The sequence below is a fragment of the Xyrauchen texanus genome, chromosome 3 (genome assembly GCF_025860055.1).
Source record: "Xyrauchen texanus isolate HMW12.3.18 chromosome 3, RBS_HiC_50CHRs, whole genome shotgun sequence".
Lineage (NCBI taxonomy): Eukaryota > Metazoa > Chordata > Actinopteri > Cypriniformes > Catostomidae > Xyrauchen > Xyrauchen texanus.
Genome location: NC_068278.1, coordinates 56560969 through 56587104, shown reverse-complemented (window position 1 = coordinate 56587104; position 26136 = coordinate 56560969). Strand labels below are relative to the sequence as shown.

At 39.9% G+C, this 26136-nt stretch overlaps 1 protein-coding gene across 1 annotated transcript; it reads left to right on the top strand.

Moving 5' to 3' along the window:
• The first annotated feature begins 1398 nt into the window (after window positions 1–1398).
• On the top strand, window positions 1399–25848 carry stpg2 (sperm-tail PG-rich repeat containing 2). Its single transcript, XM_052097354.1, is given in 15 exon segments — window positions 1399–1501; window positions 5835–5944; window positions 6014–6163; window positions 6925–7089; window positions 12626–12741; window positions 13057–13097; window positions 13100–13167; window positions 14705–14809; window positions 15069–15228; window positions 15355–15518; window positions 19810–19902; window positions 20891–21059; window positions 22194–22309; window positions 23897–24043; window positions 25450–25848. Coding segments are annotated over 14 exon segments (1695 nt in total). The 3' UTR covers window positions 24032–24043; window positions 25450–25848.
• The last annotated feature ends 288 nt before the right edge of the window (window positions 25849–26136 follow it).

Genomic DNA, 26136 nt, shown 5'->3' with positions numbered 1-26136 from the left:
AAACAATCAAACTGTGGTTTGACCGGTAAGCCATGCATATTTTACATATTCATTTTAAAATCAAGTACCGCTAACATTTCTTGACAGTGGTGTATGATCTATGTGCTGTGTCTTAAACCACGGATTAACATAATGTGCTCTCAGAAATAGGCTAATTTATACTTCTGTCTCCAGTCTACACTGTAGGCTACATGTAGCTACTGTGGTTATGGCATAGCCTACAGTGTAGCCTGACATGCACCACTTCATAAATGTAACTGCGTGTCGACACAGACCACAACAGTTGTGACTGGTCCGAGAGATGGCCAAAGACTCAATGTTTTATGTTTTATGTGTCAGTATGCGTATGAAAACATTTAGTTTAGTTATATATTTATGTATATTTTAGAGTATTAAATAAATAAATATTATTTAAAGGAATTAACACAAAATACATATTTAATCATGTTTTATATTTATTTTAGGGTTTAGTATTATTCAAAAAAATATGAATGAGGGGACAATTTGTTTAATTTTTAATCTTAAAGGTGCACTCAGTAAATTTGTGTCATCTTGGACTTACAGTGACATCTAGTGGCTTGGATGCAGCATCATTTAAAATCAATAGTTTTCAGTTTCAGATGCCATTGTAGAAATGTAGTATTCACAGTCAGCCATGATTACTTTAATCAATGTGTGAAAAGTTTCAAATAACTGGACGGTAACTGAGATTAAGCGGGTAGTATTTGGCTGGTCATGTGATTCTAACATGGCAGCCCCCATGAGGGGACCCTCTCCATGTAGAATAAAACAGCTTTTATAAGGTTACTGATATTTTAGGCATTAAAATGAAGGAGTCTTCATTTTAATTTGAGTGGTCATGATTTCATACATATTTTGCAAAATTTCAATTCATGTTTTTAGGAGTTTTTGCCTTTTTAATGCAGAAAAAATGTCCGAGTGCACCTTTAATATTCGAAGAAAGCAACATGATGGAAAGACATATTGGAAAAAAAATGTATACCTCTTTTTTTGTGGTGATTAGGTTTAGTCATTTTTATAATACTATTATGTTTTGTTTTACTGTTGTATAATTTTACAAATATAAAGTATAGTTTTGTATCATATTCAGTCTTGTTATTCTTTTTTCAATCCACTGATCTCTTTTTGACCGCGTCTCAGTGTCCAGGCAACGAATTAGCTCATGCATATTAAGTGGCTAGATGCGTCAGGGCGTTGTGAACGTCTGAACGTCGCCATTACCTAATTAATATTCATGAGCAGAGAAGTAGCGTCCAGGCAACGCCGAGTTGCTGTTACTGAGGGAGACGGTTCATTGCCCTCATGTTAGTAGTAGGTTAACTACATCAGCTTAATGTGCTCGCTTTTACTACATTTAACAATTCATAATTAATAAGCATGTATGATCGAGCTCCCAGGGTTACACATAAAACATCAAGCAGCACCTCGTCTGAAATTGGACCAGGATCCTATAATATCAACAGTTCTCTGAGCAAAAGAGGTGAGTTTTTTCTCTCTCTTTTTTTTTTTAATGAAAGCTTGTCATTTTTAAAACTTAAACACCAGTTTTATATAGGTTTATTGAGTTACTATTTAGAACAAAGGGATAAAAAAAGTTATTTATGTTACATTACAAGTTATTCAGATCAGTGTTTTGTTTTCTGGGTGTGTAATGGGTAAGAGTATGTAGATGGCTTCCCTGTTAAATCAGGCAGTAAAACCTATTTTTCATGTGGAATTTTTATTTTTAAAAAGTTTTGGCACCTTTTTTTAGTGTGATCATCTACTATTGCATTCATACACTTATGAGCCAAAACATTATGACCACCTGCTAATATGCTCTTGGTCCTCCGGGTGCCGCCAAAACAGCACCGATCAACTGAGGCATGGACTCTACAAGACCCCTGAAGTTGTCCTGTGGTTTCTGGCACCAAGACATTAGTATCAAGTGGATCGCACTTGTTGGTCCAGCACATTCCACAGATGCTCAATCGGATTGAGATCTGGGGAATTTGGAGACCAGGGCAATACCTTGAACTCTTCATCATGTTCCTCAAACCATTCCCAAACAATGTGTGCAGAGTGGCAGGGCACATTATCCTGCTGAAAGAGGCCTCTGCCATCAGGGAATACCATTGCCATGAAGGGGTGTACCTGGTCTGCAACGATGTTTAGGTAGCTGGCACATGTCAAAGTGACATCCACATTAATGGCCGGACCGGCAGAACATTTCCCAGAGCATCACACTCCCTCCACCGGCTTGTCATCTTCCCACAGTGCATCCTGGTGCCATCACTTCCCCAGTTAAATGGCACACACATACACGGGCATCCATGTGATGTAAAAGAAAATGTGACTCATCGGACCAGGCGACCTTCTTCCACTGCTCCAAGATCCAGTTCTGATGCTAGCGTGCCGATTGTAGGCTCTTCGACTGTGGACTAGGGTCATCATGGGCACTCTGACTGGTCTGCGGCTACACAGCCCCATTCACAACTGGGTGTGATGCAGTTCAGACCAGAGGGGATAGTCTTTGTTGCCCTAGCGCATCAATGAGCCTTGGGTGCCCAACACCCTGTCAAAGATTTGTGGTTTGTCCATCCTCGGACCACTATTGGTACTCACCACTGCTGACCGTTAGCCCCCCACAAGCCATGCCGTTTCAGAGATGCTCTGACCCAGTCGTCTGGCCATAACAATTTCACCCATGTCAAAGTCAGTCAGGTCTTTCCATTTCTCCTGCATTCAACAGGTTGACTATGAGAACTGATTGTTTGCTTACCATCTAGTCTACCCAGATCTTGACGTGTGGCCTTGTTAGGAGATTAAAATATTTTGGCTCATTGGTTGGTACAGTATAGCAACAATAGTAAGTTGTGGACTCTATGTGTGACTTTGAGGCCTTAGGTTTACAGAAAGTACCATGATTTAACCAAAGTTTTGGACATGTAACCATGGTAATACCACACTGAAAAAATATTTTGTGGTAAAGTAAATATAGCTGAAAAGATTCAATACTTTCTACATTAAAACATTTAGTTCAAGTGTGAACTTGAAAATATTACGTACATTTTTACTCAATTCAAACATCCATCCATCTTCAACCGCTTATCCGAAGTCGGGTCGCGGGGGCAGCTGATCCAGCAGGGGGCCCCAAACTTCCCTATCCCGAGCCACATTAACCAGCTCTGACTGGGGGACCCCGAGGTGTTCCCAGGCCAGTGTGGAGATGTAAACTCTCCACCTAGTCCTGGGTCTTCCCCAAGGCCTCCTCCCAGCTGGACGTGTCTGAAACACCTCCTTAGGGAGGCGGCCAGGGGGCATCCTTACCAGATGCCCAAACCACCTCAACTGACTCCTTTCGACGCAAAGGAGCAGCGGCTCTACTCCGAGCTCTTCACGGATGTACAAATTAATGCTGTAACTTATTAGTAAATATTTTTTGTGATTGTTTGTTATTTTTACAATTCGTCATCATGTATCAATCCTAAAGCATAAAACCTTGTCGTATTAATTTGCTATTTTGAATGCATTTCTACATTTTTAAATGAAATTATTTTACTTTTAAAAGTAAAATTAAATAAGTCAATTTTCCTTAACTTAACATTTTACATTTACTTTCTAAGCTGATGTTCCCAGCATGCACAAGCTTGAATAATTAATGAGCTTGCATGGTTTCACTGTTTTCAAGTTGATTTACACAATGTATATTGTTGTTTTGTTGTTACATTTGGTATTAGGAAGTACATTTTCTACTCAAAATTACCCGTTCATGAAAATAATAATAATAAATTAAATCTGTTGATTGTTACCGTCATCGTGTTTTGTGCACCAATGTGTGCGCAGCTCTAAATATTATTTCTAAAGCTATTAATGCAATGTGATGTTGATTAGTAGACTATATAGCAGGCCTCAGGGCCATATAAGGCCCCCGAGACCATTTTACCCGGCCCGTAAGGCCATCTGAGAAATAATTTCAAAAGCAAAAATGGCCTTGATTCAATTAACCTGAAAAAAGAAATAATGTTCCAACTAATGTTTAAAAATACATTTAAATGATAACACAAAATATTGTATAATTGACAGACCTTTTCGTGTTTTTGGTGTGTGAGCACGTGACGGAATGCGTACATTAATTTCAACCCACAATCAGAAATTACAAGTAATTGTATGGCTCGCAAATAATATCGTATTTACTCAAATGGCCCTTAATGGAAAAAAGGTTCCCCACCCCTGCTATATAGCATTAAACATCCCTTTAGCAAGCTTCTCTGTGTCATGTCGATCGTGATTAAGTATGAGAAGTACATTATTAAAAGCATGGTTTAATTCAGTTTTACATTGCTTAAAGGGGTCATGACATGAGAAACCAAATTTGCCTTGATCTTTTGGTATATAAGAGGTCTTTGTATCATTAAAACGTCCTGCAAGTTTAATATTTTAAGACGTCCTCCCCATTCTAAACGAATCATTTATTTAATCAAGCTCAAAATACAGCTCGTTCTGGATTCATGGTTAGAAGTGACGTGTCGGTTAGAAGTGACGTAACAGCGTTTGCATATGACCGCCTCCAGCACAAGATAACTACGCTTTAAAGCGCCAAGACAACTACGCTCATTTCAGTATCGCCGTCGCCTCACAAGTGTTCAGTCGATGGACAGCGAGCTCTGACAGAGACTACTTGTGCACAGGAAAATTACGATGCCACACAGATGTGCTGTTCCTGGCTGTGGTCAAACAAAAACTTTGAATAAGCTGCCGAAAGATCCAGACGTCAGGGAAAAATGGATGCAGTTTATTTTTTGCGGACGTTCCAGTCACGGCAGTGTTAACTTAAGCGTTTGTTCTGTACATTTTAAGGATGACTGTTTTGAGAACAAATCTCAATATGATGCTGGCTTTGCCAGAAAACTGTTGCTCAAAGATAAGTCCGTGCCGACTATTCTGGGAACAACGACGGCGCAAACTGTAAGTAATCTATTTTAAACTTTAAACTACTTTTTAAAAGCGCAATTTCATTCATTATGAATAATCACAGTGTTTTTACTTAGTTTACTTGCATATTGATGTTCTGGCTGGGGCGTCAATAATTGATACATAGGCACTGGCGTTAGCCAATCATAACAGTGAGCGTTAACACTGAAGTCTTAAATGGAAACGCCCCCAAAACAGACTGTTTGAATCAGAGGATGAGAAACAGGGTGGGAAAAGGTCATAAATCACTAGATTTTAAAAGTTTTTCTTAAAAAAAAATATATTAATACTATAATTGCACCTAAGGGAACATAATAATACAATAAAAAAAACCATGTCATGACCCCTTTAAGTACATTTATTTTAGAATTTCTAATTAAAGTCACCAAGATTTGTGTGCAGCATTTAATTGGAAATGTGGTCTGTTAAATTTACTAGCAATGTCTTGGGTGAAAATGTTCCTAGGGTTTTTTTTGTTTTCAGCGCAAGGCTTTTTGGACACGGAACTGTGGAAATAGCATGTTTTTTGGACACTGCTATGATGGTTATACCATGGTATTTATTTGGAAGTGCCTTTGAAAATCACAGATGTGTTATTTAAATATTCAACATTTATATTTAAAACGGTAAGGTTCAAAATTCTAAGAACAAGTTGTTTTTTTTCCTCCATTTAAATCTGGAAATGAACGAATAAAGAAACGTTTTATGACATAAAATGCACATTAAATATTTAAAGCTTTTCCCATGAGCGTTTTGGACCCCAATATACAATATAACCCCAACCCTGATACAATCGCTGTACCATTATATTGCCAAAGTACTTTTTTGTAAGAGTTATTATTTGTTGATCTGTTTTCTAGATGCCTACGCCCCGTTCCTCTCATTGTCCAAAAGAGTGTCTGTGTTCCTGAAGACGGGCAGTGATGTTCTCTTTCCTGGCCCGGGACAGTACAACAGTGACATCACCAGAGTAAGCCATCAAATTTACATCCCTCATGTGATGTGATCTTATCATCAAGTCGTAATTGTGTTGTTGCAGAGTCACATTTTGGGAGGACAGAGTCTTCAGAACCGATCAAAGCGGTTTGACGATGTGGTCTCGGACGTCCCAGGTCCAGGGGCGTACAATGTTTCGCTCGATGCTTCAACTGCAAGGAAGAAAACTGATAATCCAGAGAAGAGCCTGAAGGTGAGACTTTATCTCAAGATAAAGGCTGCTTGTGAGATAGTTTGGACATTGACAACTGTAGAATATTATTGTTATGCAGGGGCGTAGATTCCGGGGGGGGGGGTAACCCCCCTAATAATCAAAACAAGTAAGTACAACCCCCCCCAATATTTATACCATGACCAATGGAAACATGTAAATGCTCAAAAGTCAATAAAAGTTTTTGGAGAGCACATTTCATTGAGTGAATGTCACAAAGAATTCTGGGTCATATTTCACCCTAAAAATCTGAAGAAAAATGCATGAAGGTAATGAAGCATATTTTTAGGATCAATGAGATTATTTTTATGACATAAAACACATTGGACCCCCAAATTCTCATCACATTATCATTACTGTAATACAGTAAAAAATATATATTTGAAATCTATATTTATTTTTTGCATAATAACAATGAAATATTTTTGCATTCCAGTAATGTGAATTTGTTTTCGGATTACAGTAGGTTACTGAGAATTGTTCCCAAAAGAATTGGTCCTTGAGTTTTAGAAAGGTGCTATATAAATTAAATATACTTGTTTCATATTTGTTTTTGTGTTCAGTAAAGACATGAAAATGTATCGTTGTTTGTATGTAAGCAGACCTGTTTGTCTATTGTTGTGACTTCGTTGAAGATCAAATAACATTTTAGGCAAAATGTTTGCAGATAAATCCATAGGCCTCCCATACTTTGTTGTACAACTGTGTGTTTATTTGATTATATCGCATTTTAATGTCTGCAGGGTGGTATTAAAGTGGCGAAGGTGCAGCTGAATCCCGAGGCTCCGTCCATCCCATCTCCTGGACAGGCGTTTGGATATGAAGAAGATCCTCGAGGTGTTCTGCACAGATACAAACCCCCCACCAAAGACCAGACCCTCGGCCCGGCCTTCTACAATCTTGCACCGGTTAGACCGATTGTGAACGTGTATATGTGAATGGATGTTCACGCAGAGGTGTAAAATGACAGAAGAATTATACAAAAAATATAAGTAATGTGTCACAATTTTACTCCGTTAGAAGTCAATGCATCTTGCCAAAAATGGACTTGTGTTTCCAAATTATTTTAAGTAATAAAAACTAAGCGTAACCTTTTTCTTAGCTTTTCTTAGAAAGCGTTTCCTTTTAAAGGAAAGATATAAATCATGATTATCTGCAAAATATTTACTTTGTACTTTGAAGGTCTAAATGAAATCACGAGGAGTAAAATAATGAGATTTCTGAATTGAAGTTTAAATACAAGTAGTTTAGTTTCAGTAACACTTGACTGAAATACTATTACTAAAAAATACTTAAAATGAAAGTGTGTCATTTTTGCGCCATCAGTCACAAAATGGATTTTCTTTTCAAACAGGTTATGCAAACACCCACCTCAATGCCCATTGGTCAGACAAACGCTCTAAACTCAAGCCGTTTGTTTAGGCAATTTTGGTATATCCAGATGGTCAGGACGCTCAATCAAACAAAGAAATGTTTTGTAAGCACCACAAAAGAGAGTGTTAAGTGTTTACCTTAAATCAGGCAAATGAACCTGTGAATTGGCTTTTGCAGTATAATGCCCTGCAAAGGCAAACACACAGTAAGGGGCCGTTCAGACCGAATGCATAAAGCTTAGATGTGTGTAACGAACAGGATATAACGCCTGTGTCACGAGACTTTTAAAAGTTGAAGTTATTTTTAATGTTATACAGCACACAATATGCGGTGAAACGGTCAAAAACATCCACGTTGTGAAATTCTCTACACTTTAACGCAAAACCCCCGCATGCGGTAGTGACGTCACTCTGCTTACATTTAATATATCATTTACCGTCTTTTCAAAGGTCTAAGGGTTCAACATTGATATCCGATCTCTGTATCACGATAGCAATCCTCCAGAAACAGCAATTTAGTTATTTGTGCCAGGAGTACAAATGAAAACATGCAATATCAAAACGGGACTTCATATCTTTATTATGAAATCGCGATCACCAGATGAATCCAGTTCAACACACTTGGGTCAATCTTCCATGACAAGCGTTCATTGAAAAACATCCAATAGCACTTTTTGTCCATAAAAGTGATAAATCTGAGAAATATTGACATATTGTCCATTGTTTACAAGAGATCTCGCCTGAATTACCCTTCGTCATCGTTCTTCAACAAACTCTGCAATCTGAGCAGCATTCACGTTGTAAAACTGTATATTATCTTATATATTACAGTCTCGTAAACAAAACGAGCCGGTCTGCAAAGTCTATTTTTAAAAATGCGGTGTAGTTTTATTCTTAATAGCCAAGCAGTGCAGTCAGATTTTGTGTCGTCTTGAGGCGGAGCCTTAATTTTACTGCAGGAACCTCATTTTTTGTTTGATCATCTTCAAATTTGAAACGTAACTTCTTTAGACGTGTGGCTTTGAGAACATTGTATTTCTGGGTTGTCTTGGCACTTTTATTATTGTTTTTTTTTTTATTATAAAAACATGTTCAGCACAAAATATTTCCATTACTATAAACTTCAGCTTCTCTAACTTTAAACAATAACAACATATATTATTTCTGAAACTTGGGATATAAAGCCCAAAGTGTCTTCTTTCAAAAGATACCAGAACAGTGTCCATACTCCAAAGGGTCCCGTAAATGCAACCATTTAAGTTCAGGTATGTCATTTTCATGGTTTGTGCTCAAAACGGGGGTGCGGATCAACAGGTTAAAGGAAAAACGAAGAATATACTTATACTTCCCTGCAGAGGTAAAACCACCCTAGTCTCATAGAATAAACACATTGTTTGTAAAATAAACTACATTTTTGCATATATAGATATCGAAACTCTTTTACTATAATGCATCATTTGAAAATCGACACATTTTAAAGCTTGATCAGCTGCCACAGTAGTTTGTGTTGGACTTTATACTTGGAGAACCAAGGTTCGAGCCAAGCCAAGCACGCGAGTTGACACGTCAGATGAAAGTGTGATAGAAGTGACCTGAAATGATGTGGTTGCTACAGAAAATGTGCTTTTCATGCCGTATTTGCTTTTAGGACACTATCGGTTATGTTTAGGTGTTGGTTTTGGGTAAAGATGTCTGTTTTTTTACCTCTCATTTGCTTTTACGATACTATCAGTTAGGTTTAGGTCAAAGTTTTGGGTTAGGGAGGAATGTTTTACTCATAAAATAAAAACATAGAAAGCTTGTCTGATTACCACACCATTTCACTTGCTTTTGGCGCCCCCCGCTGGACATTTTATAGGGAAACTGCAGTTAAAGGTGAAAAGAAGCACGTAATTTCATTTTGCACAAATTTTGCCACAGTCACATAATGTTTATGAGATCAGGCTGGGTAAAACACACTTTTACCCAGGGGCCTTTCAGACTGAATGCGTACCTGTGGTTAAAAATAAAGCTGGACGTAGCACAACAACAGGACAAAGTGTACGTGTCTCGAGATACTAGTTTAAAAGTCTTTTTAACTTTAATCAACATCTACAAAACACTGTGCTCCTGCATGAGGTACAGTGCACTGGTCAAAAATGTCCATATAGTGCATTTTAAATATTTTTTTTAATTTATTTTTTTAAGGAATAACAACCTATGAATGATTTACTTGTCTAACCCTGCAGAGGTAAACACAGTTATGGTCTGTTCAGACTGAATTCATTATTGGGTTCTTTTTAACTTGATGTACTGTCTAAAAAATGAAGCACCCGTGCATGGGATGCTGAAACAACAGAAACGTGCAGCACAAATTTCAGTAATGTCGTTTTAGTGCATGTTTATTAAGAAAAACAACTGAAAAGTGCATACGGACTCAAAATCATGCTCATGTGAATGGCTTCTCATGACACATTTTTTCAAAATCTAGATATAACCAAACAATGACACACATCAGCTTTAAGTATATACAATTACACAAATACTTTACACACCCGTGTTCAGCTGGCTACCATTACATGTGTGTGAGAGAGGGGTCAGATGTGTACATTAACAACAGACTGTCAACTGCCCCCCTGCTCCGCCTCATTAGTGCTGGGGCTATTTTCGTTACTAATGATCGGTGCATTATTTAAAAAAAGTCACAAAGCCCAGCGCTCATCCATTTTACTGTCAGGACCGTAAACCCTCCGTAATTATTCTTTATGTTATATTTCAGTATTCACTTTCAATAATGAAGCATATGCTGGATTCAGCTCTAATCAAATCATCTTTCATTTGCCATTGAACTGCCAACTTCCTGTAGAGGGGGAGGAACCCTTTATCAGAGACAGAGCCATCCGTCACGGGCCATCTCTCTCTTTTTGCCTCCGCTTTTGCTCTTTGATTAGACATATTTCTCATTTCAGGTCCTTTAAAAAAAGGATACAGAAACATCTAGAACAAGGGCTGCATTCAACGCTAGCAGTTCCACCACTCATAATTACATTTCTCATGACCATTTCCACCCACCTATGCATTTGATGATCATTTAAATGAATGTCAATGTTTAATTTGAAGGAATTTATTTTTTCATATTTAATTTTGCCCTATTTTGGTACTGTGTTGAGTCACCAGCACTTAATGGAATATTCCGGGTTCAATACAAGTTAAGCTCAACCGACATCATTTGTGACATAATATTGAATACCACTAAAATTCATTTCGATTCGTCTTTCCTTTTCTTAAAAAAAAAGCAAATATCGAGGTTACATTGAGGCACTTACAATGGAAGTCAATGGGGCCAATGTTTGGAGGGTTTAAAGTCAGAAATGTGAAGCTTATAATTTTATAAAAGCACTTACTGTAAGGGTGTTAAGATGGGCAAGGAGGAGGCGAGAACCGGCTTGTCAATATAAATAATCATTTAATTAAACTCAAAATAAAAGCTCAAACATAAACACACACATGACGGACATGCCCGTAATTCTCTCTCTCTCGAACCGTCTTCACCGGCCGCCTTTATCCCTCGCGCGCCCCATCAGGCCGATTGGGGACCGGGCGTGCGACATTCTAGTGCGGCCCCACCCCCCTCCGCTCCACACCCCACAGGCCGGGGTGCCACCGGCATGACCTACACCCCCCTTTCCCTGGGGAGGGGCGTGCTTTGCGCCCCATCAGGTCATCCCCGCCTTCCTCGACCTGGGAGGAGACAGGAGGGGAAAACAACAACAAAAAAAAACGAAATAGGCAAGGGAAAAGGGTGAATGAGAGAGAGAGGAGAGAGAGAAAAACTCACTCACCGGTTCTCTGATGTACCGTCGCGTGGTCCTCAAACACTCCTCCACACTCTCTGTCGGACAACAGCCACTCCTCTTCGGGCGAACCAGAGTCAAACCTCCGACCCCCAGCAGACAGAACGCCCCTCCGCTTTTCTGGCGGCACGTGGGGACACCCCTCCACCCCTGCCAGCTGCCCTACCGCTCCAGGCGTTCGGGGAGTTGCTTCCCTCCTCCCCTCGTGGACGGCGGTCTTCTCTCGACCCCTCCACGTCTCTGGGGACAGCAGGGCACTCCTCAGCCCCCGGCAGCAGCTCCCTCGCTCCAGGCGGTCGTTGAATCCAGTCCCCACTCGCCACGCGGACGGCGGCCTTTCCCTGCGTCCGGGCGGTCGGGCTACTCCGTCGCTCGGCAGATGGCAGCGGCGCTCCCCTGGGTGGACGGCAGTGTCGAGGACTCTGCGACGGGCATCCCTCCTCCTTCCTGGGTTTCGGCACCAATGTAAGGGGGTTAGGATGGGCAAGAAGGAGGCGAGAACCGGCTTGTCAATATAAATAATAATAATGTAATTAAACCAACAAAAAAAAAGCACAAACATAAACACACACATGACGGACATGCCTGTAATTCTCTCTCTCGAACCGTCGTCACCGGCCGCCTTTATTCCTCGCACGCCCCATCAGGCTGATTGGGGACCGGGCGTGCGACATTCTAGCCCGGACCCGCCCCCCTCCGCTTCACACTTACATTCATTCTTCTGTTAAAACTTGTGTATTATTTGAGCTGGAAAGTTGTTTAAATTGTTATTTTAGGGTTTTAGGTTTTAGATGCATTACATCGTCATGGCAACGAAGTTGTAAAATTGGCTTTAACTTTACCCAGAAAAGGTTAGCAAGTGACTTTATCACTCTAAAATCATGTTCACATGTATAATGTTTACGTCTTGTGGCTATAATTTCGAAGTAGTGAGTATTTTAACGTTTACCGATTGGCCCCCATTCACTTTCATTGTAAGTGTCTCACTGGAACCTCGATTTTTGTCCAAATTTATTTTTGTGGTATTCAATATTATGCCACAAACTTATCAATTGAGCTTAACTTGTAAAACTGAAGTAAAACAGTTAAGAACCACTGCAGTTAAGTATGTGCCCTTTAAAACAAAAGTCTGTACTATTATATTCAATAAAAAAATGTCTGAAAAGTGAGAACTGATACATTGTGAATTGAAGTGAATCATAAAAAAAGTGTCCATGTCTTTGCTGTTTGTTTGGCAGGAAGAGCTGTCCATCTCACAGAGGTATAAAGGTGTACACTTCGGTAATATGACGGGACAGAGAGACCCAGTAAAGCCCGGAGAAGGACCTGGACCGGGACAATATGAAATACAGGAGTGAGTTTAACTGACACATAAACATCGTTTACACCTGGTATTAACGTATCTAAAATGCCACTCATCATCACTCGTCTCTCATTTTGTTTGCATACATCAGTCACTTCATCATTGTATCATTACTGCATAATTATAAAGCTCAAAAAAGTTCAAAAAGACAAAGTGCAATAAAAGTTGGTGCACTGTTATCCCAATTATTCTACTTGCATTTAACCTAAACACAAACTGCATAGTGCACACACAATTGGAGAGCACTTTATTGGTTTGACAAGCTAATCTGCATCTTTCGAGACAATGTGTGTTTGTGTGTTTCAGGGACCGCACTGCCCACTATGAAAACGTGAATCTTCGGCGAGAGCGAGAGCTCGCTCAGAGCTTGTCATCCCTCGATACCATGAGCTGGTCCCTCAACAGGAGAAGAAGAAGGTAACTTCCATCTTTTGTTTATCAGCTAAACAGATGAAGGTTATTAGTATATTAGTCATGTTTAACAAAAGACACCAAGTTTCACATAAAAATCATAATCTTTAATTAAACGAAAATACTTTAAAAGAGAAAGATATCATTACATTGTTTACAAGCAGTGTTGGGTGAATTATTCAAAAATGGTTATCCAATACAAATTGCCAATTACTTGTAATTAGATATATATAGTTACTTTACTTTTAAGTTGCTTTTTGGGCTTTTGTTGCTTTTAAGACGCAGTTTGTGTTTGATTTCGTAAATAAAAATCACGCACGCTAACGTGACTGATTGGGTAGTTTCTTCATTTGATACGAGCTCTATAATTTAGGTTTCATAATAAAGTATAGGCATCGATAAATGCTGTTCAGTTTATAATGTATAGTCAATGCTAATGCTGTTAAACCCATAAACAAACACATGCGTACACAATGCGACTGGAAATAAAAATGGAAAAAGCCCATTTTGGTTAAAAAAAAAACAGAACCAGAGAAGGTTATTGGTAGTGGACATCCTCCTGCCGGTGTGAACTGAAAGTTTGTTACACTAAAGCTTCATGCCAAACCATTTTTATTGACCTCTTGGACTGTTTGAATCACAAAAGAAACTCAAAATAAACCACAAATGACAATTTTACGAATGAATGCAATTTGTTCATAAAAAAAGGCATTACTGTTCTGCATAGATGTAAACAACATTTACTGGTGAGTCTGGTACCTTCCTTATATGGCATTTTCATGGGTGTGAATTATGATAATTCTGAATGAACGTGCACATGCCCCCGTATTAAATCTGGGGTGCATGCAGGGTTTGTGAATGCTTTCGGGAAGTTCCATTTTACATGGAAATCACTCGAAAGTTTCATGAATGATGCCCAAAGATTTTAAAATAATGTCTGTGTTTCCATCTTCTTCAACTCTCACAGAAACGAAGACATATGAACATAATTCATGTTTTAAATGGTTTCTACATAAATAACATATAAACAAATGCATGTAACCTAAGTAGTTAAATGCGTGTAACCCAATGCCCTACACTACTTTTTCCTTTCAAAAGTAATTTGATTATAGTAACTAATTACTTTGTATCAGATTACACCCAACACTGTTTACAAGTCATTTATTTGCAGAGGGGAAAATGTATTTCTGTGGACATTTCTGCAGTATGTAATTTCAGTGCCATGTACAGCCTTCCTTTTATTTTGAGGAGCTTTGCAAATAGTGAGTGAAGTGCGAGTAGTTTTCCTTGCCATTCTGAGAACTGCATTTTAAGATAGTGTTAATTATTTTAACTGCGGTTTTAAGCCCTGGGCGTTTTACTTTTCAATTTCAAGAGTTGTCTGTCTCCATTCTGAAAGGAAAGGCTGAAGCCTGGATATGAGATTTCTGACTTGCCTGAAGAGGGCACTATTGCAACAAGACTCTCGAACTGAAGGCTGGACTGTTTATCAATTCTGCTGAAAGCAGGTTTTGTTCTTCATAGTGTGTGTGAATATCTATAGGGTGTCCCTGGTCCAGGACAATACCACATAAAGGGTCAGTTTGAGATGCCAAAACCCCCACATGGAGTTCCTGTGAATAGTCCACCCTTCCTGTCTCAAGCTCAGGCAAGTACACACTCATTTATTTTATGATAATCATATAATGTACCTGCTAATAACTGCTCTTTGTTGTGCAGTCAAGGGCCCCTGGGCACTGGCCCCATTGGCCCAAGTCGGTAATCCGTCCATGACAGAGAGGCAGTTACAATGGAAGTTAATGGTGCCAATTTTTGGAGGGTTTAACGGCAGAAATGTGAAGCTTTTAATTTGATAAAAGAATACCCTTTCATGTTGACTGATCTCATCTCTTTGCTGGTTCTCACAGCGGTTCAGTCCGGTCAAGGATGAAACGCCCCCCGTGGGTGCGTACAATGACCCGCGCTCTGCTCTGGAGACTTTGACCAAAGTAAGAGGAGTGAAAAAGAGTCCTTTTGGCCTGACAGCTGTACGCTTTCTTCGAGAACACCAATCGAAAACTACACCAGGTTCGTCCCCGTGCGATTCTGCTTGTATCCTAAATGTCTAGCTGTATCTATAGAGAGTAGAATTATGAATTGTATAGATAGAATATCAGTGACTAAAAACCATCTTTTTTTAAAACTGTTTGCCAGGTCCAGGTGCTTATAATGTGTTTGACCATGGCATGGCGCAGGACAGTTTGAAGAAAGCCTATCTAGAGAGCACAAGGAAAGGCGCCTTCGGCTCTGTCGTACAACGCCGGCTTTTCGTCCCCAGTAAAGAGGAGATGAGCAGGCCGGGGCCGTCGGAGTACAAGGTGAGCAGTTCCGCAAGCCCAGCAAGTGTGCACTCATTGTCTATTGTCCACTAATCTGCCAGTGCACTTGGGAGGGTATTCACATTTTTCTGGGCGCTTCATCCGATAAATTGAATTAATCATCAATAAACCCCATTGTTCCACTTTCACTAAATGTCAGTTTGGCCATGTAATTTCTCAAGTGGCCCAAAAAAACCTTTCACCAATATACCACAGATACAAGAATAAGTAGTGCTTGCAAAGGAAAGCATTACTGTTACAACTGCTTACGTTTTACTAGTCCCACACTATTTGTGCTATGGATTTGATACCTCAAATCATGTAACATGCTGATGAGAGATGTGATATTACTTCTCTAAGAATATAGACTCATTTTACTTACTGGTGATTAAAATTGGTGAAAGATTTTTCCTTAGGCTTACATTGAAGGAAGGACCCTTATCTAGTGACAAGAATATGCCTAGAAACCACTCCATTTACCACCTAGAATCACCCTAGCAACCACCAGAGCAATCGCATGGCAACCACACTGCAAGAATTCATCTTCTTTCAGAGTATTTTTGCTTTGTTTTGTATTTGAACTGAAAAACAAGACAAAGGTTTTGCAGTGCACCGATGTCATCCATGCATTGTGGTAGTGAGTTTAGCATAGGCAAGAATGCTGTGTATTGTGGCTGGTAAATTCCTCCCCTAATGCAGTATTTCACTGTTGTTCTTACTTCATAAACTTACTTCAGTTCCATTCTGGGAGTCCTATTGGCCTGCATCCTGAACCAAACCGACCCCAATTTATGTCTTTTGAGAATTCTCCTCTCCTTGTTTTTCTTGTACATGCCCTTTGCCTGCACTGATGTAGACCTTCAATAGCGCTGAGTGTCCTGTGACCCTGACGATTTTTGAACACTTTGTTGTTTGGGACGTTTCTGTCACCATTCTCCCAAAACTGCCTTTCAGACAATGGCCCTGTTCCAAAACCGATTGAACGGTCTCACTGCCAACTCCATATCGTCTAAGCTCCGTTTTCAGTTTCTTAACGTCATCATTTTCCAAAGTATGTGGTAACGAAGAGCGTTTTTGAAATGTTCCATTTTTAGTGAGGAAAAAGCAGTTTCAATGTGGATGAAAGGCACAGGCGTAGCAAAATCAATGCGTTTCAAGCGAAAACGTATTAGTGTTAATTGGGCCAAAGTCAGCATCCTAAAGGTCAAAGTACACTTAGGTTTTTACGTGCAACCCAGTATGTCTTTGCACGACTTCGGCACATACGCCTGCCGTTGACTGCTAAAAGAGTATCGCATAGCAGTTGTGATGTGTTGTTGGCTCGCGGTCAAAAGAGTTTACTTTAAAAAAGGCTATGCGCATGACGGTGCACAAGATGGACCGGCACGCGGAAAAAAATAAATATACCCTTGCCTTAACTTCCATAGAACCTCATAAGTGACTATTTTGGAATGCTCTACATACCGCAACCCTCATGCCATACAAATAGCGTCCCGCATGGCAGAGTTATTTTCATTAACTAAAACTAAGATGAAACTATTGATTAAAAAAACGTTAATCATTGAGCAGCACTCACTTATCACATAGCAGAATAATCTGACCCGTGTGGCTGTGTAGGTGAAGACCTGCATATGGCGATGTGGCGTGCCGGGAACATAAATGATGGCTGGTAGGAAAAGACAGAGCCCTGTATGGGACTATTTCGAGTTTGATTATGAAACTGGAAAAAGCGAATGGATTGTCACGTGCAATCACACGATTTGTGGTGCTGAAATCAAAGAAAAAAAGTATTTAAACCTGAAAGTGCATTTGCAAAGCAACCATCGCAAGGACTACAAATTATTCACGATAAAGATGTGGAAAGGAAGAGCAGACTCTGACATCATGTTTCCAAAGATCTGAGATTTAGGTGACAAGTTCACATGAATATAGGAAACGCAAACCTTTAGTTTGTTTAGACTGGTATGTCCACCTGACTGTGATTCTGCAGTGTTCAAAACATTTAATGCTGCTCTTGACCCCAATTTCATCATTCCAAGTGCTACACAAATTATTTCCATGATTATGCTAAAAATGCACACAGTAACTCGGCGTGTAAAGGAAATGCTGAGAGATGCACAAAGTAACTGTGTAGATGGATGGAGTAAAAATTTTAGATTTAATTTTAGATGTAAATAACTCTGGAAGTGTTAACACTTGTGCATCAATAAAAAAGTTATTTAGAGGTTGTAGGAGGACAAAAATGTCCATGTCAAAAAACTGCCATAATAATTTAATGAATTAATAATAATTAATATTATTTTCAACTTTCACTGTCTCCCCCGCCCCTGGCAGCGGTTCTCCAGGCAGTCAGCAGTGAGCCCCTCACTGCTCGCGGTTGGCGGTCTCAGACCCTACCACGTTTCAGCGGCTCATAGGGGTCTCCTCCACCCCTGGCAGCAGCCCTGACCACTCCAGGCAGTCGGCTAGGAGCCCCTTCTCGCCTCGTGGTCAGTGACCAATTCCTCCGCTTCCAGGCGCCACCATCTGCAGTCTGATTAGCCTGATAAGGGACCGGGTGTGTAAAATCACGACCCGGCCCCGCCCTCCGCCCTGCCACACATACCAACACACCCACACAGCAAACAGAAAATAGGACACAAGAATGTATTTGCTCCATAGGCTAAACATGAGACAAATAGCGCCATCTGGTGGAAAATATAAAAATAAATACATTTGAAGCAAGTGGCTCCATCTGTAAAATGATAAATGTTAAAGGATTAGTTCACCCAACAATAAAAATTCAGTCATTGTTTACTCACCCCTGTGTTGCTATAACCCTATAGGCTAGGCATAGAAATGCATACATTTCTTCGACTACAAACTCTTAATGGGCTGGGTTTCCCAAAGCACTAAGTAGGACATTAGTAGCACTGAAGTTTTGGGTTTCCCAAAAGCATCATTTTCTAAGTAGTTTGTAAAAACTTTAAAAAATGAACGAGTGCTTTGAACCTATCCTAAGTCCATTAAGTGCAACTTAAACATATCTTTCTGTCATCCTTCACAGTTTATCAAAGACAGTGGTACTTTTAACATATTTTGATAATTGGAAAGCCATTGTAAACTATTTCAGAGGATAAAATAATGTTGAAAAAATCGTTATGAAATCATATAGTTGGTCTCCGCATGCGATGTGATCTAAATTACACATAATACAGTATAATATTATATTAGCCGCCTTTGATAAGCAAAATTGTAATGGCAGATTATTTAAGAAGACATACGTGAGTAATGTGACCATGCAGATTAAGACTAGAGTGTGCAATGAGAGATTCCCTCCATCTCTTCCTCCTCCTGTTCCTCCTTCCTCCAATGGATGATTCAAATCTGCTCGCCTGTAATCGTTTTACAAGGCAGTAACAAACCGCATGATGCATAAAGACAGTAAGGCTACAAGTATCCTACACAGTGCCTCACACTCTAACCAGATGATTTATTAATAATTAGAGAGGTCTATGAGTAGTTCAGTACTGATTTAATCCAGTTCTGTGAGCATTTGTTCAGTTTCCAGCCAAAGGAGCAAACCTTTAGGCTACGTGAGAGCCCCTCATGATTCACATACTGCACTTATTGTGTCACTTTCATTAATCTCTATGATTGTGCATCAATACATCCGAAACTCAGTCTTACTAAAGCCATCATTATTTTAACAATTCAATTCTTTAATAGTTAATACATTTCGGCACCTCGACAAGGTTACAAACAACTTCTATGTTTGTTTGTCTTCTCAACTTGAAAATAATATGGAAATACTATCTCCTAGACATGCTGACCAGCACCAATTTGGACTGGACAGGTCCCGTAATGTAGTATATTAGTTCTACTTTATAACGAGCAATCTACATGCTGGTTTGGGAAACCGGCATTTCTCCTTCATAAAATAGCGAACAACGTTAGTTAAGATGATCGTACAAGCTTAAGTCGCAACATTATGTTGCACAATGACTGAATTTTCATTTTTGGAAGAACTATCCCTTTAAATATCACTAGATATGTCATTTATTTATTGACATAAAAACAATGATGCAATGCACTCATCTTGATCATCCATTTCCAGTGAGACTAATATAATAAATGCCAATTTGAACATCTCCTCTGTAACACATTATCTGACCGCACTGCTGAAAGTCAAGACAATACTTTCTAAAGAGAACACACAGCCACGACTCAAAGGTGTCCAAAGGCTACCAACCAGTAATGAACATTGCTTTAATAAAATGACAATATTTTTCTGTCTATTTGTATGTTTCAGGTGGAAAAGACAAGTGAACATTTGTACAAGAAACAGAGTACAGCTGCTTTTAAATCGGCCACCAACAGACTTGTGGGTTCCCTGCTTTCCAAAGTAAGACACACAATCCTCACACATGTTATTATAGTAGATGTGTTACCAGTGCCAACCAAAACATTTTATTACGTACTCAAACATTTCTCATCTAATTGGTGTGGGACCAAATGATCTGAGCTATGCAATCCACATATAGCTCTATACACTTTCTGTACACCAACAGTGGTCTCATATGTGTTATTGCTCCTAATGAGTTTTAGACAAAGTTTGTTACTTCAGATAAACATAACTGAGAACTCTAAATCTCCTAAGCTGTGAAAGAGCAACATATGACCAATCAAATTTGGACTGAATTCACACACTATGATGAATTGTGACAGGGAACGATATGTCGGCCCAGAATTCAAAGTCAAACACAGCCTGTTCCAGAATGGAGCATATGTGTGTGTTTTTGGATATGCTTGAATTCAACGAGAATGCACTGAGAGTTGTTTCACTCCACAGAGGGTTTAGATTAAATCCCATCCATATCTAAAATCAGTAATTACACAAAGTGCGATATGAGAATACTGAAGTGTCCATACGTAGGAGTGTGTAATGCAGAGACTGTTTGACTCATCACAGCGTCTCAGATTCATATGCTGCAAATATTTCATTATGAGCTCACCGCCTCTCCTCTCGTCTGCTGTTGGAGTTTTTATTAGACGGGTCTTCATGTCCTCACAATTTGACACCAAAATACACACAGCAGTCTGGGTGAATCTCACAGAAACATATGCAAATCATATTCATCCCAAAATTAAAAGATAAAAACAAGAATTTATGTGTTGCATGAAGGAAATTAAGGCTATTTTTGAACCATTAGTCATTTTTTCATGACAAAAAAGGCACACTTTGTATGGCGTTACATACGTGTCACATCCCGAATGATGAAATTACCCCCCCCCCTTCGCATATTATAACTTTTAATTACAAATGTGACCAAAACTGTTGCACAATACAAAAGTGCCCAGCTGTGGTTATTGATCGGATTGTCTCTTGGCAGGATACTCCATCGCCGGACTCATATAACGTGTGTGAATCGTTTGAGAACATTCATGGCCTCCATCACTACAGCGAGCCACGGAATGAGAAAGCACGGAAACGTCAGTGCAGCTTCCTGTCTGCGGCGCCCAGAAGCCCAGCCTTCCTCGACTATGATCCTGAAACCCCAGGTGACTAAAGCTTTGAAGGGTTAAAGCGGAAGTATGTAACCTTTGGGGCGTTAAAATATTTTCTTCTATCCCAGCTTAATTTGCAGAAACAACTATAAGTAAGCAATTCATTGGTTAATTGTTTTTAAAAAATGTGCCAAATGAACCAATTGCGTGAGTTGGGGGCGGAACTATCTGACTGATTGAATAACTGCAGATGAGGGGCGTATTCAGAAAGCTGTTTTGAAAACATTGTTTATTTTTGTAATTCCGTTCGGTGACACTGGTGGCACAGAAATGACAGTAGAGGGCTAATGCACATAAGTGTTAATCAGAAGGTTGCTGGTTCGATCCCCACAGCCACCACCATTGTGTCCTTGAGCAAGGCACTTAACTCCAGGTTGCTCCGGGGGATTAACCCTGTAATAAGTGCACTGTAAGTCGCTTTGGATAAAAGCATCTGCCAAATGCATAAATGTAAATTACCACAGAGATCCATTTCAACTCCTTCAGTTTGTGAAACAATGACAAAGCAGCAATGTGTTTCGCCGTCCCCTTCTGCATATCGCAGGACCATTTCACGGCACCATTAAGTTTATCGTGGCCCCCTTCATCATATAGTGGACCACTTTAGCATATCACGGCCCTGTTTCGTGGCCGGCCCACCGGCAAAAGTCCCGGTTCTCCCAACGGCCAGTCCGCCTCTGTACATGCATAACAGGAGATTTATGTCATTATTGGGAAAGTCATGATCATTTCCAGCACATCTCAAATTCTGGATTGTGTTCAACAGAATTCTGTGGTGGAAATGACAGTGATAGAAATGTCATTGATTTCCTTTGTCTTGCTAATGGTAGTTTTAAAGCTAATTTCATAGCTAACGTGTTATGTATCCGAAATACTCACAATGAAATAATAATTTCACACTTTTTCTGTAATTTGGCAAAATTACAGCTTGATTGGAAATAATGCCCAGTAAAATTATACTGCACACAATTGACAAGTACCTTGGTTTTTTATGCATCACTTGTCTCATATTTAATCTGAAGCATGCTCTTCACTGACACATTTGTTGACTTTAACAACTTCTGAAAAAACATTATGGGCAAAATTGTTTCCAGTCTTTCACCAATACAATACTTTGTGGTTTTTTAGGTCCAGGTCAATATAGTCCAGATATTAAGTCCGGCCCTAAACTTGCACTGATTGGGTCAAAAGAAGATCGCTTCAAAAGCCCTAAAGACATCACCCCAGGACCCGGAGCATATGAGGTATGTGTATATATATATATATATAAGGAATACGTTTGGTTACGTATGCAACCTCCGTTCCCCGAGGGAGGGAACGACACGTTGTGTCGGAGAAGCGACACTAGGGGTCTCTCTTGAGCGCCGATATTCACCTCTGATCTATGAAAAAAGGCCAATGAGAGTTGGCAGCCAGTATTTGCATGTCCCGCCCCCGGACATACGGGTATTTAAGCGGCGCAAATACGGGAGTTCATTCAGGATTTTTCTGAGGAGCTGGAAATGGTCCGGCCACAACAGTGGCTCGGTTCAGCGACATTGCGGAGGAAAGACACAACGTGTCGTTCCCTCCCTCGGGGAACAGAGGTTACATACGTAACCAAACGTTCCCCTTCTGTCGCTCTCTCCACGTTGTGTCGGAGAAGCGACTCTAGGGGACCCATTCCAATCTTGCCACGTGCTGAACCATGTACGTGAACTGCCGATACAGAGGCGGGCAGGGATTCATCCAGTGCCACGCATCGTCTGTACCCGGCTGCACGTACCCTTCCCCAGTGCCCCATACAAACATCGGGATCCTTCTAGTTACCCTGAGAGGGGAACAAGGCGATGTTTGCCAACATGGGAACGGGCCAGCCTGGCTGGGCCTCTTTTCTCTCTATGTTTCTCGCATAGAGCAATCACGGCCGGGGCCCTTACACGCATATAGGGAAGTTCTTGCAGTGAGAACATGAGCCATCCACAAACGCCGCCTCGGTGTGATCGCGGCCCAAACACACGAGACAGCGCCTGTGGCCGTCTGAAGCGGAGAGCTCTCTACCGCATCCAGGAACAACACAGGGGCGGAAGGGCATCTTGAAAAAGACGCGTCCTGAAAAGGACGTTCAACGCCGCTGTGTTTGCTCTTTTAGAGAAATTCACTCTTTTAAGGGAAATAACTCTTTTAATACACAGTATGTGTGTGTCTGCGCTGTCGAAGCGCTCAGGGGCAACAATGCACGCCGTGCAAGGCGAAGGAGAAAGCCGCTGTTGTGCGCCATCAAGATCCAACAGCATGCAGATCGTCAGAGGAAACAGGAACGTTAGTGGTGTGTAACTCGCAGCAAACTGCAGACAGACCATCGGCTCCGAAGAAATTTTCTGAATGAACTCCCGTATTTGCGCCGCTTAAATACCCGTATGTCCGGGGGCGGGACATGCAAATACTAGCTGCCAACTCTCATTGGCCTTTTTTCATAGATCAGAGGTGGATATCGGTGCTCAAGAGAGACCCCTAGTGTCGCTTCTCCGACACAACGTGGAGAGAGCGACAGAAGGGGAACTGTACAGTTTTCCCATCATTATTTCAAAGTAGTATCTTTGACTGTCTGATTGTACATTATCTCACTTATTAAATGCCAACATTGATTTAAGTTGAAATTATTTTATTATGTGAGAAGAAAGAGAGTGCACAGTGATATGAAAGACATGAATAAGAGTAGCTATAATTGCCTGGGACATTTAGTTTAGTTTATTGTACAAAAAAATGTATATGAAGTTTAAGGAACTGATATGGAAGCATAAATATACTTTACACTGAAACTTGTGTTAAATTCTGCACGTGTGTTGTAGTTTAGTCCAGTCGTCATGGACACAGTTCTGAAAGGCACCTTCAATGTGACGCTTCAAAACCCTTTGACATCCAGCACTAGATCTTTACCTTCACGGAAATCTCTGAGAAAACCCTCTGCCCACAGCAGTGCCTGACTCAGGTCAATGGTCAGTGGCCTCTCAGACTCCATTGTCACTCTTTATGAAGGTTTAGTCTTAGTAAATAAGATGAATCTTGAGTCTTCTATACTCAGTAACATACAGTATAATGGGGCTAACAGCATTGTTACACACACACACACACACACACACACACACACACACACACACACACACACACACACATGCCATATGAACAGTGTGAGCTTTGATGTCATATTCTGTGTGAATTACTGATTGGTCTGCTGACAACAAAGATGGTCAAATCTTTTTATCTAATTTACATATGCTAATTAGTCCATTTAATAATTACATGTCTGGCTGGTGCATGACTAATAATAACAAAAGCTCAGCTGTTTCTCTCTCTTAGGGGATGAAGAGATCTGGCCCTTTCAATTTTTGAATTTGGTATGCTTTATTGGAATGACACTTTTGCATTTCTACACAAACTATACATTATTATATTGACAAAGCATTCAATATAAAGTGGGTCCAATATATCTTTGTTTCAGATGTTCCTCCTAAAATTACTTAGGAGACACAAATGATAATATAGATGGTGGATAGTGTATCTTAGATCATTTTTAAATGTTTGAGGTCATGTTGAGAAAGTGTGACTTTTGATTGCAGCCTTTGCTATTTTGGCAGTTCTGAGCACAGTGTGAGACTTTGCTGAGATCCTCTTTTGTGAGAGAACTGATGAAAAAAAATGATTTCATGATTTCATTCATGTCTAGGAGAAACAACTGAGGTGTCATTTGTGATTTTCCTTTTCCTACGGTTGTGTACAATGACTAAAGTGCACAAATAATGAAGTTCGAACAGAAATGTGATATTAAATCTACAATTTGAATGCAATTTAACGTGCAATTTATTTAAATGGGAGTTACGTTTAATGTAATTATCAACTTTTTTTTCAGATGTTTCTCTTAGATTAAAAAATGTATTAAAATAAAATAATGATATCAATCATTTAAATACAATGTCAGTGAGGAGTAAACTAAGAAAGTAGCAATACAATAATTTAACGAAAAAAATAAACAAGTAACATTATAGGTAACATTAGGTATTCATGCAGAATAAAGATAAATAGAAATACATTTTTAAATTAAAATATTTATTACTCGTTTTTATTATTATTTGTTTGTAATTATTATTTATTATATCATCATTTAAAAAATAATCTCTTTAGATCTGGTAAGTTGTAATATATAATAAATATATGATGATTAATTAACTAAAATTAAAGTTTTGCTCAGTAATTTCTTAACTGAGTTATTTAGTGTTGTGCTTTTACATATCATTAGTTTCCCTATTTTTCCCTCAGCACACACTCATTTTTACAGTCATGGTAATTATACTTCCTTCTGTATCACGTCTTACTGTTTCCTTCTGTATTCTGATTTGTTTTTCAGGTCACAGACTTCTGCCTCAGCTAAACCTCTCCCATTAAACACATGCTTCAGAGGAACTACTGACACACACATGCGCACACACACATGCATACACAAACGCATGCATACACAAACACATGCACATACACACATGCGTGCACGCACACACATGCATACACAAACACATGCATACACAAACACACACATGCACATACACACATGCGTGCGCTTGCATACACACACGCACACACACATGCATACACGAACACGCGTACACACACGCACACACACATGCATACACAAACACATGCATACACAAACCCACACACATGCACATACACACATGCGTGTGCGTGCACACATGCATACTCACACACGCATACACAAACACACGCATACACAAACACACACACATGCATATACACATACGCCTGTGCGCGCGCACACACCCACCCACACACATGCATAAACAAACCCACACATATGCACATACACACATGCGTGCGTACACGCACGCGCACAAACACATGCATACACAAACACACGCATACACAAACACACACACATGCACATACACACACACCTGCGCGCACACACACACCCACCCACACACACGCATGCATACACAAACACACACACATGCACTTACACACATGCGTGCAGGCGCACACACACACACACGCGCATACACACTCACACAAACGCACA